The 14778-nt window shown below is 40.5% G+C and overlaps 1 protein-coding gene across 1 annotated transcript in view; it reads right to left on the reverse strand.

Annotated features, from left to right (window-relative positions):
• VMP1 (vacuole membrane protein 1) overlaps nucleotides 1-14778 on the reverse strand; it is a gene marked incomplete at its 5' end in the record, with an annotated part of 34229 nt that overhangs the window by 2979 nt on the left and 16472 nt on the right. Inside the window, 2 exons of the mRNA XM_010147212.1 lie at nucleotides 10149-10210; nucleotides 12608-12724. Of these exons, the coding sequence (XP_010145514.1) occupies nucleotides 10149-10210; nucleotides 12608-12724 (179 nt within the window). The remainder of the gene's footprint in view (nucleotides 1-10148; nucleotides 10211-12607; nucleotides 12725-14778) is intronic.

Raw genomic sequence — 14778 nt, forward strand, 5'->3', positions numbered from 1 at the left:
CACGTGAAAAAACCTCACCTAAACGCCAACTCTGACATTACTACTTCGGGGGGGATGTAGAAAGCACTTCACACAAGGTTACACACAGTTTTACAAACCCATCATCTCCTCTCGGGATGACTGCAACTGCTGCGAGAGGGCTACGTCTCTACAGTTGTTTTCCTCCTGATTTGACACAATATTCCCTTTTCTAGGATAAAGCCCAATTAAAAAAAAAAAAAAATCACAGCTTTCTAATCTAAAGAATTTACGAAAACGCACAGAGCGAAGCAACGGAGCGGCTCGCTCTCCTCCAGTAAATCTACTTCCTCCAATAGCCAGGGGCAAATAATTTTTTTAAACGTATTTACAAGAAAAAGACTGCTTCCCTCATGATTCACCATCACGATGATACAAACGGGTGAGTAAATTCTGTGTCCAGACCGGTCAAATTTCAGGAAAAAAACACCAAAAAAAGGCAGAGACTAAAGTCTATTACACATTTTACACCCGAGTGTGTCAACTTTCACAAATGATTTCTAGTTTTTCAGAGCACGAAGCTGACTTTATTCACGGTCAAAACACTCCTAATGACTCGCCGATCAGCGCGAGTCACGGTTTTACAAATTTTGAGGTTTCTTTTTTTTTTTCCAAATGACACTTGGAAGCCCGGAAAAGCTACTGCAAGGTAATAGTTTACTTTTAAACTTCTGCATGATTATGAAATGAGGAATATTTGAAGGATGAGAGATGAATGATTAACAGAATGGTTGTTCAATGCCTCCACTTTTTTCTGAAAACCAACTAGAGCAGTGCCCAATTAGCATTAAACAGCAGAACAAAGACATGAAACCCAAGCTAACCCAGCCTGAAGAGATCCTGGTGCATCAACATTGGATTTCAAAATTTTATTCACTGAAAGCATTCAGCCTTTTATTTTCCTTTTGTGAGCATGATTAAGAATTAAGTGCACAACACTGACGGCATTAAAGCTATGTGGAAGAACTAAGATGCTGAACGTAAGGACCTTGGTTTCTAAAAGCCTGTGATATTTTGCACATTCACAGAGATTTTGCTACTGAAAAAAGGTACTTAAATTTAAATAAGGAGTAAAAGGAAGCAGAGTAACATCTAGATAATCAGGAGTACACAGTACTAGGATAAAATCATTGAAATCCCATTTCAGTGGGACAGCATCAGTACTCTTTCGACAAATTCAATCGTTTACCAACCAGCCAACAGATGTGTCACCGAACGTCCGAAGCGCAGACGGCATCCTAGACCTAAGTCTTACAGACTCAGTTTTCATTGTATTTAACTACAACCAAATGAGTGGCACCCCCGAACTTGGTGAGGTTCAGCTCCCTAACCCTGTTCTTAACCGAAGGAAGAGGGAGAAGACTTCAAATAACTTTAAATATAATAAAATTTTATATAAATTTTCAAGCATTACACTCGACCCAGAGCGGGGCCACATGCAAGAGGAGCAGATTTGCATCATAATTCTGCGCCACTCAGCAGTGAGTTTAGGGTAACACCTTCAAAAGACTGCCACAGCTTCGAGTCTAGATGCAAACCACAGCCTGTTCACACATCCGACTTCGGAAGGGAAGATGCTGGAAGATAACCGGGTTTGGAGAATGATCTAAACCCAACTCCTAGCATTTGCCTTATCAGAATCAAGCCCATTGTCTTTCAAATAAAGAATACAACGGGTAAGGAAATGAAAGGACCTTAGTGCACCACAGAACTGCTCAGCCACACTTGGTGGCATCTCTGCCAAAACAAAACACACAGACACCCCCTGCCTCCCCAACCACACAACCTGCTCTCCCTTCTTAAAGGCTTAAAACGCAGGTCTTGGTGAGCAGCGTTAGGACTTCAAATTAAAAAAAAAAAAATAAAAAGCCATCCCTAGAAATCAGCTGTCAAAATAAGCAATGAAATGCACGTTGCTGCTGCTGTTATTAATGAATTTTGCTGTTCATCTGCAGCAAGCATGCACTGCTCCGGATAAAGGTGCTGTTCTTGTGTATTCTGCTTTTTCAGCATAGTTTACTTAAAAAGCAAAGAGACTCACTACAGTTTTACCATAAAATTCAGGGGAAAAATGCTTTGGATTTTTTTTTTTTTAAAGGAAAAAAACCCTCTGAAGAAATGTTGATTAGGAAGAAATTTTAGAAAAACAGTTAATATTAAACACCAATTTTAGTTTTAATTCTGATTATCTGCTAAACTTGAATGTTTCAACAAGGAAGTAAAACTGAAAACTGACTTCCAAAAAATTGCACTGGCCTTTAGTAGAGCCTAAACTCATTAAAATCATATGGTTTTGGTAAAAAACATAACTTGTATCTTAATACTACAGCATAAACACCCATTAAGAAATTTGCTTCACTGAACAAAACACTGCTGAAGCCTGTTTTCAGAAGTATTACCTGGTATTTGTAATTAAACAGATGCATCTTCTTTTTTTTTTTAATTAAGAGCCATGTTTTCTATCCATATAAAAATTACATAGCATATCCAATAAAAATTACATAGCTTTTTCCAAGAAATAATGCAAAACACATCTATCTGAAGCACCACACTACAGAGATTCAGCAAAGTTGGTTTAGGATTAGTTTAAAATTACACAAATGACAGATTTTTCCAGTTACAGTGAAACTATTTATTAAAATACACTGCAACTCATTAATTTGCTTTTCAAAGAATAATCATCAATATTTGACCCTCAAATGCATGTCACTAGTCACAAGGTGGTGGAGAAGATTTTTGGGAAACATCTTTTTAACATACTCTGGAACTACAGGTGGGTGTTTTCTCAAATGGACACGGATGAAGCACCAAACCAAGAGGAGACAGGGAAAAAAAAAGTATTTTCCCTATGCCAGCTTAATAAACAGTAAAAAGTTATTCAATGCTTCAGTCAATTTTTACTAGAACTAAAAATACTTCTTTAAACCCATTTAAAATCCTTACATTTGCGCTTTTGAAAGGCATATTTTTCTCCTCATGAGGTCTTTGACTACAGGTCACTCCCGAGTTTCTGGAATTTTGCTTTCAGAGTGTGAACGCTGCAATGCACAAGCTGTGCGAAATGCTGAGTGCAGCGCTCTATCAAACGTTGCTTTACTATCATTGTGCTAACACTTCACACGCACGCAAAAATCAATCAGTCCACGATTTAGGATAGAAAGTTCCCATCTTATCAAAACCGCCGCACATGTGCGCGTTCTCCTGCTTTCCCAGAGTTTTACAGAATTAGCAAGTATTTTCAAGAAACACTGCAGCTGCCTACATTTTAGACCTACATTTTCGGAACATTAATACAGTGGGGGTTTTACTGCTAATGAAACTTTCTCATTTGTAAGAGGCCTCTAACAGCAAGTGATGATTAAGCAGCTGATTAATTCTAAGCAGTTCTTAAACTCCATTTATGCCGGTGGAAATTACAGATGTAAATAAGAACTTCAGCGGCATTCAGTTCTGCATTCTATCCCCTGTTCAGCAGCTGGAATCAGTACCCCGGTTGTGATGAGCGAGAAACGCTACGCCCTGCAGGGCTGAAAACATGGAAATCTGTTTTATCATGGAAATACTCATCTGGAGGGAAACAGCCACCGGAGAGCGGGTGCAAGCCCCGCTCCCAGGCTGAAACACGGCGAGGCCCTGCTTGGAAAGGTGATGCAATATTGAGTCACAGCCCTGTTTTATGGATGATCTCTAATATCCACAGCTGTTAATTTGGAAAAACCATTCAACTGTTAACAGGGGGCTGATTTGGTCACTCTGGCACGCACACTTTGTCCTTGTCCCGACCTGCTTAGGGTCTGGGGACAAACAGCGTTGCATGCATTTTGCTCAGATTCAGCTATTTGGGCTAATCCAGCTACAGGAAAACATCCTTTTAGGAAATGCCAGCACTACAGTTCAAACCCGAAGACGACAGAGGAGGAAATGTTGAACGGCCAGCAAAGCAAACCGGGAGGAGAACAGCAGAGTGCCTTGTGTCAGCAGAAAGCCCCGGAGAGGGGGTACCTCCCCCTGCCCACCCGCAGCACGCCCGGCCCAGGGCCAGAGATTATCCTCTTCCACAGAACAGGGAGTTCAGTGACAAAGGAAGAAGGGAGCGTGCTGGGATGGAGCCTTCCATCCTGTCTTTTTTAATCATTTATTTAAATCAGACTAGCTATCCACAACCAGGCCCGAGGGCCAAAGCAAAGGCTTTCACCTTCCGAACAATTATGCAAAACATCATCAAACAACCATCACGCCCATTCCTCCCACACTGAGTTTCTCTGTATTACAGCCACATTTCTCCATTCCCCTGCAAGAACACAAGAAAAATCCATCCTGCAGCTCAACAGCAGCAAGGCATTTCGTCACCTTTGGTTATTTGAGCCATCCCTCCCACAAAAGACGCTGGAAGTTTTGCTCCAGCACGGTATTGACTTCTTGGAAAGGTATTATTGGACAATTTATAAAGCACTGAGAAACAGATTCCAACGGAAACATTTTTACCCCACTGGACAATTAGCAAAGCTGAATCATTTGCCTTCACTGTCTAAACAGAGCACCTTTCTTCCTGCCAGTTATCTGAACCTTCAATGGTTAATTTTTTTCCAGACAGTGATCTAAACAGGCTCAACGGTTAGTATTTTAATGAGCTGTCATTTCCTGTGCTGATAAAGATTCTCACAGTATTTAAACCATCCATTTCCCCCAGGCTCCGCCAATAGCAGGACCCTGCAGTGACTCAGTGGACCTCGCTCCCCGCCTGACTCAGCCCTGATGGATGATGCTGCAGCAAACCTGGACGCTGGCTCCCAGAGAGCCTTCCCAGCCAAACCTGGGCTCCCAAACGGGAGGGAGGAACCCCAGCCTGCAGCTTCTACCGCCGCTACTTTGGCCGCAGCCCGTTTGGTGGAACCGAGCTGTTATCTGCGTTCAGTGCTGTAAAAGCGCAGAAATAAATCTGGTTTATGGTCAGGATCAGCAGAAACATTTTGGGGGTTAAAAGGCTACTTGGCAGATTCACTTCCTCGACAAGATGAAGAGAAGAAAATACCTCACTTGAAGATTACTAAGCTAAAATCGTTACACGTTTGATGTCATTTATACCTGGAGCTACGCTCCGATACCCACGTTAGCCAAGCCGCCTGCAAGCCAGTTTTTTCCTCGGGACATTCTGTTACGTTAAAATCAATGCTTTCAAAATAGGAATTGCAACACCTCCGTACTGCTGGTGCTTAACTCTGCTCAATATGGCTCTTCGTAAAGAACCTTCTATTTGTATGTTAAAGATACAGCACTACTTCTGCACAGAGTTTATTAAGAAAGCTTGCTTGCTCCAAGTTAAATCCTACAAGCCTTTTGCAAATAAACTTTTATAATTCTGTTGTGATCCGCTGGAAGGTTTTCAACACCAAAGCTACTCAAATTTCATCCACATCTGTGTCCCTTTCAAGACACTAAAGCCTTTCCTTGTGCAGAGCCCAGCTATTGCGTACAGGGCGTATTACGAGGGCACAGTCCCACCGGTTTCTGATAGACTTGTGGGAGGAGAGCCCTTGATTTATTGCACCAAGCAATGTCAGGTGTATTGGTATAACCTTCCAGAGCATTTCTCTCCGGAGATTTTGCAGTCACTGCTCAGTTATCTATTTTCTCAGCCATGTCAGGTTATTTTCAGTTGAATGGGTTTTATTTTAAAAATTGATTTGAACCAATTTTTCAAAATAGCCTTTGATGAAGACACCAGTTCAACAGGATATGAACTTTCTCACATATGTGCAAAACGAAGGTCCACAAAGCTAGAAGGTCTGGTTGGCTTCTTTGATGCTGGTCTGCCCAGAGCAAAGCCATACAAAGCAGTGGAGACTGGCTGGCAGAGGCCACGCTACAAGGTCACACCCTGGCGAAGGTCCCCAAAAACCCCAGGCCATCACATGGCACAGTATGAATCAGAAAAAGGCTCTTCCCACCCAAGGACAACTGATTTCTGGTGCAGCCCTTTCCATCACTGCAGCTTCTCACTTTATATTCTAAAGGAATAACCTAAACCTATATTGTAAATTATTTTTGAAAAACAATATACAATCTTTAAGCAAAGTTTCCAGCTACATCAGTCACCGTGATTTCATTTGTACTCTTTTTGTGAAAGGAACATCACGTTCCTGACAAGAATCAACTGAGATTAAGTTGTGAAGCAAAGAATTATGGCACAATACATAGCAGCAAACTGGTTTGTCAAGGCAATGGTTCAAGTACCTGTTACCAAAAAACTCTTCATAAGACATGCAATCATTTGAACTGGCCTGCACAGCTAGTAAGCATGAAAACGGGTAAGCATGAAAGCACCAGCTTAAGAAACCCTACAAAACCACTGGTATTTTGGGGTAGATGTTCAGGGTTTGTTGAATTACGCTTCATAGTGTTAACACGTCTCACCCATGGAACGTGGCACTAACAAATTAACTTTTAAAAGTCTGTGGAAGTATGGGACTTTTTAACATGCATTTCACTGGTTTCTATTTAAACTTCAAATTAGTTTATTGACTGACTTAGCTCATTAATTGACTAGACCAGTTTTGACTTCTCATAAGATTAGCAGGGCACCGTTTACTACAGGCAGTAGTTCTCTCCTTTTGCTAAGAGGATAGCATAGCTGGTGTAACATTGCTCAGTGTTCACGCTTCCCCTTGGAGTAATCAGCCTCCCTAATTAAGACCTTCGCAGCCTACGTGAGTGTATCATTAACTTAACAACTGTCAGAGGGAATGTCTCTGCCCAAAGGGTGGGATTTGGTAGAAAGGGTAAAGCCCTGCCACTTGCCACTGAAGTTCAGATGTTCAGAGGTGAAGGCTTGATGCTCTGTAAAACATGGGTTTGAATTTTTTAGATGTCTACTGAAGTTCTAAAGTTATTAGTTCATTTGCACAAAATGTGAATGGAACATGGTGAACTAAAAAAAAAAAAAAAACAACCATCAGTTGTTTTTCTTTCTGAACATTTAACCACGACTGATGGCAGACACTTTTGTGGATGGTGTGTGCTTTAAAGAACTATTTCTTCAGTAGTTTTCTGGGAATTCTTAATCCACATTTGAAACTGCCACTTCAAAGAAAATATGATCGTGCTTAAAAGCAATACGCTTAGTGTGACTTCATAAACAACCCTGCAGCCGTAGGTAAAAAAAAATTAAAGGGAAAGATTTAAGAGCCAAAAGAAAACCCACAACACACATGATAATTAACTATTTTAAATGGGCAAGGTTTGGCCTAAAACCAGCATCAAAGTAGTTGATGATCAGCGAGTTAAACTGTTCGTCAAGGGCCGGAACACAGCACTCTTACACACCGTCTTTCCTCGCCGCAGCTTATGAATGTAACACAACCTGAGAGAAAAATATTATCCTCTCCCAGCATTTTAGACAACTTTAAACTATTAACTGGTAGAACAGGTTGATAATTACCAGCCTCATGTGAGCTACCAGGACTTCTGTAATCCTCTTCAGCTTTCATTTCAAGACTCGTGCTAGCTTCAGTTTCTTAAATCCATCTGCATCCCTTTGTTCCTTCGACCAGGGCTCGCTCCAGCTCAGCTGCTGCCACCTCCCACCCCTCTGACCTTTCTCTGCTCACTACCTACCACCAATGTTTTTTAAAAGTTTCTGTAAACAGCTTCTTAATTTCCTGCCACATTTTCTTTTCTTTCTGTATTTAATTAATATAAGGAGTATTTTATGATCCTTTTGTAATGGAGACCGAGACAAAACCGTAAAAATCAAAATTACCCTAAATTATATTAAATCGGTCCGGTGATGGCAGGCTTAGAGTGCAATGCCAGCAGCATCCAGTCAGAGAAGGAAACAGCTATCGGGCTATGGGCAAGGTCTGCAGGTGGATCATTTTTGGTTTTGACTAAGACTCGTGTATCTATCAAGAAATTCTCTCTGGATTATAAAATCAAATATTCTCAGACTTCATCTCATAACTTAATCTTCTGTCTAGATTTTAGTTATCCTGTATATTAATACGTTCATTATTTTAGAGTATTGTGTTTAGACAATTCCTATTGTGTAAGAGCAGTATCCCAGACAAAAAAAAAGTCTGAAGTCACTGTGTCAGATAGGAATTGATTAAAATAAGTTACCGACCATTAAACAGAACTAGATTTTAATTTAATAATAAGGGATTTAATGCAAGCTATTGTTTAATATGTTTTATACTCCACTCCGAAAGAAATTGATGAGGTAATGCTAGCAGACAGCTTGAGAAAAGTCAAGGATACCGGGACATTCCAAAAATCTTACTGTCTCCCGAGAACATTTTTTAACTCTGACATCAACCATCTAATAAAATCTGAATCCAGCAGAGGTCTTGTGAATGCATTTGAAGTAATTCAATGCAAAATTATCTCCAAGACAGATGAAGTAGGAAAAAACTACTAGTTTTGGCTGAAAGGTTTGCAGGACAGTAAATCTTTGGAAACATACCTGACCTAGTAGCAGTGCTGATCAGAAGTTAGCAGTACACTCGGGTGTGACTGATGCTGAGGAAAGCTGGGTAATGGTTAAAGTAGCCACGTTTCTCTCTTCACCCCCCACCTTCTTTATATGTTCAAAGCAACAAATTAATTGTGGAATTTGTTACAAATCGGACACCCAATCAGGAGATTAGGGAGTAGTAAAGTCAGGATTTGTTTCGTTAGGGAAATGCCCTAGAATGTTTCTTCTGACACTCCTTTTTCTTTGTACAACATTACTACTTCAAGTTTAAATATTTTAAAAGGAATTATTTCCAGACATTCCTCCCCTGAAACTGTTCCTGAGGAGTGTGGCTTTTTGGATTTTATGTGAAAAGAGTTAGTATAGTTTGGATAGCAAAGTGTCTATCAATTTGCCCCATATGACAAGTGAAAGACCTTGGAAAAGTAGAAACACCTTAGAATTTATTTTCTGGATCCATATTAGGTATCTTGTTTAAAAGAATACAAAACCAAACCAAACCCCAGCAAACCCCACAGCAATAAGGCTTTCTATTTAAATGTTTGAGACTCACATTTAAACCTTTAAACCTGCATCCCCGACATTAATCTATCAGTGTACTGAACACAGGCAGGAGCTTTCCACCCACGGACACGATTGTTCCTCCGAACAATTAAGCACGAATTTTTATGATTCTATGATTAAATCCATATGATATAATCTAGTTGCCTACATTTCAATTAAGGTGCAGACTTCGTTTGCATTCCAGCAGTTTATGAAACTTCTGTATGGTTCGAGAGGCACTTTTGCCATCACCTTTGCTGGATTACCAGGCAGGAAATGTTAACATCAGCAACGGATTTTAAAATTAACAGAATTTCATGACTGAACAGGTAGATACGAGGCAAAAAGTTAACACTTCATCACCAGTGCCCAGTCTTCATTCAAACCCACTGAGGCAACATATAAGTATGTTGCCTTAACTGTCTTTCCCCCTCTGCCCCTAACTATTATTAGCTGGGTTTTTGCTTTTTTTTTTTGTTTTAAACTTAGATTTTCACTTAAAAAATAAAATAGTAATCAATTACTAAAGAGCTCAGTCTAAAAAAGAAAAGAAACTTTCTCAAAATAGGAAGAGTTTTCCCATGAAAACTGTCATTTCTCCTATGAAAAAAACAAGATGAGTTGGATGGAGATATAACTCTCCACACCAAATTTCTCAATTTAAGAGACTTTTAGTATTTTAAATGTATAAGGTAGTTCATATTATGGAAGATGTTTATTGGCATCTTGGGAGACTGTATAAATCACAACAGCTCTTTCACCATTTGTCATAGGATCAAACTACGAGGTTGAATAAAGTCCATAAAACAGTCGAAGTGCAGCTAGAAGTGCAGCGGTCTATAATTGGAAGAGCTGTATCATATTTCTGGGTGAAAGTTAACTGCCTGTACTCTGTACTCTATACTCAGGCCATCTGACCTTCAGTGCTATTATGTTTCTTGAAGTACTTGAAGCCCTTGAGGTGAGGAATGAAGTTGCAAATAAGACCTAAATTATGTGTTGGCCAAAGCTTGCATTTCAAAGCAAAGCATCGTTTTCAGCACATCTAGTTTGACTCCTCCAGTATTTTTCCACTTAATGAGTGAAGGTATTACTGTGTTAAAGAATTACTCACCCAATTAGGGACACCATCTGCTCCACTATATGTTTGCTGAATGTTATAATAACGAAAAGTTTCTGTAGGAAGGAAAACATCAGTTAGAGAAACATTTGATGAAAAGGGAAGCAGACACAATGGGGTGCGACAATTTATGTTCCTCTCCAACCAGACAGCTTCTCCAGCACTCACACATAGTTTTCTCTCTCTTTTCTTTCAAGATCTTTATTTTTCAACACTCTCTTCAAAAAGAGGGAGGAGAGAGAAAAGCTGTTTCCTTTATTATTCTATTTCCTCATAGATTTCATTTCTTGCAATGTTTTTGTAGCCTGTGTTACTAACCATTCGCATCCTCCCCAAACTTAAATTCCCAGCAGCTCAAGGTCACTTTACTCCGTCAACAATGTTTTAATGGAAAAACAGTCATCACTGTGCAGAAAAACTCACATCCCCTTACACAAACATGTAACATTTTTCACTTCACACAGAAGTGAAAAATAATCTGTCTTTTAGTCCTCTAGTTCGTGTGTTTCAGACAGAATCACAACAAATACTTAGTGCAGAACCAAGTAAGAGCCACTGGGTACCTGTCTGTTCAGAAAACTTGGATTGTCACTGCCTCTAGTGCAACAGACTCTTCAGAACAGAGTAATTTCAATAAGCTACATGTTAGAGGGTTTCTTTTATCTTGCAGAAAACCCCAGGGTCCATAATTCTACCACTCCCCTTCTACCACAAGTTAACATTTTGTTAAAACAGCCTTTGCAAATTCCACTTTTGTCATATTTGACAGCTTGTTCGTTGGCAAAGGGTGAGCAAGGCTGTGTGTAGATGCGTATACACGCACAAACAGTTCCCACAGCCTCCTTAAACATGATCTAACGAGAACTGCATTCCCTGGTCTGGAAGCAAGGGATGTGACTAGAACTACACAAAATGATTCTGTGGTTGGGAGGAAGAGGCCAGTTAAAAGCAGCTCCAGGATGGCCACTGCACCCGAGTCACTCGCTTCCTGTCTAGAGAAAGATTTCATTAAAAGCCTTTTCCATGACTCTTACATTTCCTAAATTCCAAATTGCAGCAAGATTGCTACAAAAATGAAGGCTGTTGCACAAGAGTGTGCTTTAAGTCAAGCATCGCAGAAAAGAGATTGCCAATAGCTAAACCTTTTACAGAAGATGATTTACCAACTGTACAGGACGCTGGGAAGTGTTTTTTGCTTATATCTGACCTGAGTGTGGAACACTATAAATTACATAGCACACAGCCTGCTAGCTAAACAAGACAAAATAATAAAAGGAATATTACACAAATACTATTTCACTTTTCTGTGTTGCCAAAACAAATTCTAACAGATCACAGAAAAATTCAGATAATACAGAAATAAGTGTGAAGAAAGAGTTGTTCTAACACAGTAAATGAAAGAATTTTCAGATCTATTTATTCTTTTATGTTTAAGGACTGGGGAAAGTAAAAAAAACATTTACAAAAAGATGGGAAGGAAGAAAAAAAAAAGAAGAGGGTTGAAGGTTGAAATCCTCTGTTTGGGGCAAAAGAAAGATTTTTAAGCAGCTCGATGAGGGTACTAGACCAGTAACTTTATACTACTAATAGCTTCTGATGTTTTAATGTAGTGACAGCGAAGATTTCCAAGCAACACAGCTACAGGCACCACACCAGCCCTATGGAGATGCTTAAAAATCCCCAAGCCCCAGCTGAAAACATTGGTTCTAATCGTTAGGAAGGGAGCGATGTAGTTCGTGATGCAGCACTAACCACACCACCACCAGTGAAGAGTTGCCAGGGAATCAGTACTTCATCTGTCGCCCAGCAGAACGGTGACACATTTTACAAGCGGGACTGGAGAGTCTGATTGCCAAATTCAGAACATCCAGTACGGTTCTGAGTTAGCAAGAAGAACTGGACACGCTCTGGCCCTTTCAAAATAATACAGGGCGAGGACACCCAAAATTGCTAACCATGCTCGAAAGCGATGGACAATATGCCCAGGGACAAATCCTCAGACTGTTTCCTGCAGGGCCTGAACGGAAAGGGGTTTTCTCTACACCGTCAACTGAGATAAAAGGGAGCATTTAAAAGTGGCGCTTAACCGGTAAAAGCTAGCTGCAGTGCTCTTTGAAACGAGTATTTGTTACCAAAAAGGCAAGTTCATTATGAGTACGAATGATCCTTTCAGTCTGGTAAAAACCATAGGTAAATAACTTGGCTAACCACCAATTTCCTGAGTGGTGTAGGCAGTAAGCTCATTAGTTTGTAGCTATAAATTATTCAGTTGCCCAAGTTTTGCACGTAAGAAGCCTAGCAGATCCTTTATTGTAAATCCTTTGCACCAAATTAATTTCCATTACTTCAGGTCAGGAAGGGAGACTCCAGAATTCATTATAAAGTAACCCAGTGTAACAGTCAAAAACCCCAGCAGTCTTCACCCAGAGCCCTGAGGGAGGTGTAGTACTTGCCTGGATGTGCATTTTAATTACTGCTTTCCCAATCAAGGTTGCACCGAAGAAGGTCCAGAAGGGAACCAGAAAGTGTCCACATGTTATCCCGGCCAGGTCAAACAGAGGGTTTGGAATCTATGAAGTGCAAGGGAAAGAAGTTCATGAATTGCAGCACTTACTTAGGTGAACAGGAACACAACGGACTTTGAGACATTGAAAAATGAACATTTTCCCCTTACTCAACTTGATCTAAAAGTCTTGTGTCTTAATACTCACAAAAATGTCAGTGTTGCACCACATAACTTAAGTCTCTGGGATTCAGCTAGACAATGTCCCAGACAATTCCATTCTCATGGTCCCTCCTTACCCCTGGATTTTTAAAAAGCTAACAAAAAGGTTTCCATGTGAAATGCACAGAAACCACAGTAAAGCCATTTTGAGCGATTTATCAAATTTTCTCACTGACAAGCACATCACTCTTGGAAGCTAGTGTTCAAAATGATCCCCAGTGATTTCTATCTGAGAAAGTACATTAAAAACTGGCATTCAGAGTCATATGTATCCAGTTTAAAAGCACTGATTAGATTTTATTAAGCATATGCATTTCATTTAAAATTAAAAGGGGCTTTTTTTTTTTATTGTTAAACTGTTGGCTTGACGTTTGGCATTGTGATACTATCTGTAAAATATTTCTGAAGTCAAACCAAGAAAGTGTCCAAATTCCAACCTTTCACACTTAGCGTGCAGTACAAGGGCAGACCGTCTGAGGAAACACATGGGGGATGTGGAATTCACAGTAGCAGCGTATTACTGGGCTAATATCCTGCAGTGTTTGTGTCGTGTTACACAAACAAGTAAATAGAGTGTAGATTGTTAAAGACCATATAAGAGAATAACTTTTGCAGCTGACCGAATGGAAATGCAAAATCCATGAGAAAGGCTATGAGGGTTATACTTAGCTGTTATAGACTCGCAATTCAAATTTATGAGCACCCACAACACCACCTGCATAGGAAGAAATCTGAAACGGTCTCTAATCATGCCCCGAAACGGTCTCTAAACATGCTGCACTTCAACTAAAATGATTCTTTACCTCTGACAGCTGTCTCTGGCAGGGGGGGCTAGTAAATCACTCAGTCATACCACCGCCAGATAGTTTTGCTCTTCTGAGCCAAGTCTGCTCTAGGTCTCAAGTGTGTTGGTTGGTTTGAGGGGTTTTTTCTAAGTTCACAGAACATCTTAGTTACTGCATTACTGTCACCAGAGAGGGAGCAACACACTTCAGGTAGGGGTACCTGTGGGTGTCATCGGTGCACTGAACAGAGCACAGTAGAGTTACTCAGCACGCCCCTATTAGGGTGTATCAGCAGGCCAGCGAGATTGTGCCTTTCTTTGGTTTTCAAAAAACGCACACACAAAGAACAGTTGCCAAAAAAGCCCTCAAAGACAGGAGGGCAACTTCTCACAAGTCACAGCAAGGATCTTCCAGGGCTGATTCTTGCTCTGCTCCTTCCCCAGAGCTGTCTCTACATAGGAAAGGAGCTCCAGGCGATACTATGGCTTTCTTACTGCCACTAATCAACACGGCATCCAGTTGCCTTCACTGGATAAGCTTGCACTGCTTTAAATTCAATTTGATTAGTTTTTTATGTGGCATTTAGAAGCCACTGCCTGACAGACAACAACCTGCAGCCAGGACAGTCGTTACCACTTCGCAAATAAGTTCTCTAACCATGGAAAACACACCCAACTAAAATACTGTTTAAAATCTCAAAGTGTGATGGCAATTACAAGAGGAGGCAAGTCAAGGAGACACCTTGTAGTACATGGAGAAGCAGCAACAAGCAAGAGAAGCCCTGAAGGTCGTGGGGGAACGCACAAATGCAAGGATCACACGTGAGGGGCTGCTTTCTTCTCCTACGGATGCAACAAGGTGTATAGTTTCAAATCCCTCTGCTTTTCCATTGCCTCTGCCACATTTAACCTCACCCTTTTTACTGCTATTCTGCAGTTATTCTGTAAACACATTTACAAATCCTCAAGTGTACTGGGGCAGACTGATGATTCCTCCTCCCTCGCCCAACCCAGGGCAGCCTATATAAGCAAAAGGAAGCTGGGGCTCAGACCACGTCGAAGAACAGCGCAGCAAGTAGGTAAGAAGTTAAGCAAATGTTTAAGTATTACTAAGC

The sequence above is a fragment of the Eurypyga helias genome, unplaced genomic scaffold, assembly GCF_000690775.1.
Source record: "Eurypyga helias isolate BGI_N326 unplaced genomic scaffold, ASM69077v1 scaffold16202, whole genome shotgun sequence".
Lineage (NCBI taxonomy): Eukaryota > Metazoa > Chordata > Aves > Eurypygiformes > Eurypygidae > Eurypyga > Eurypyga helias.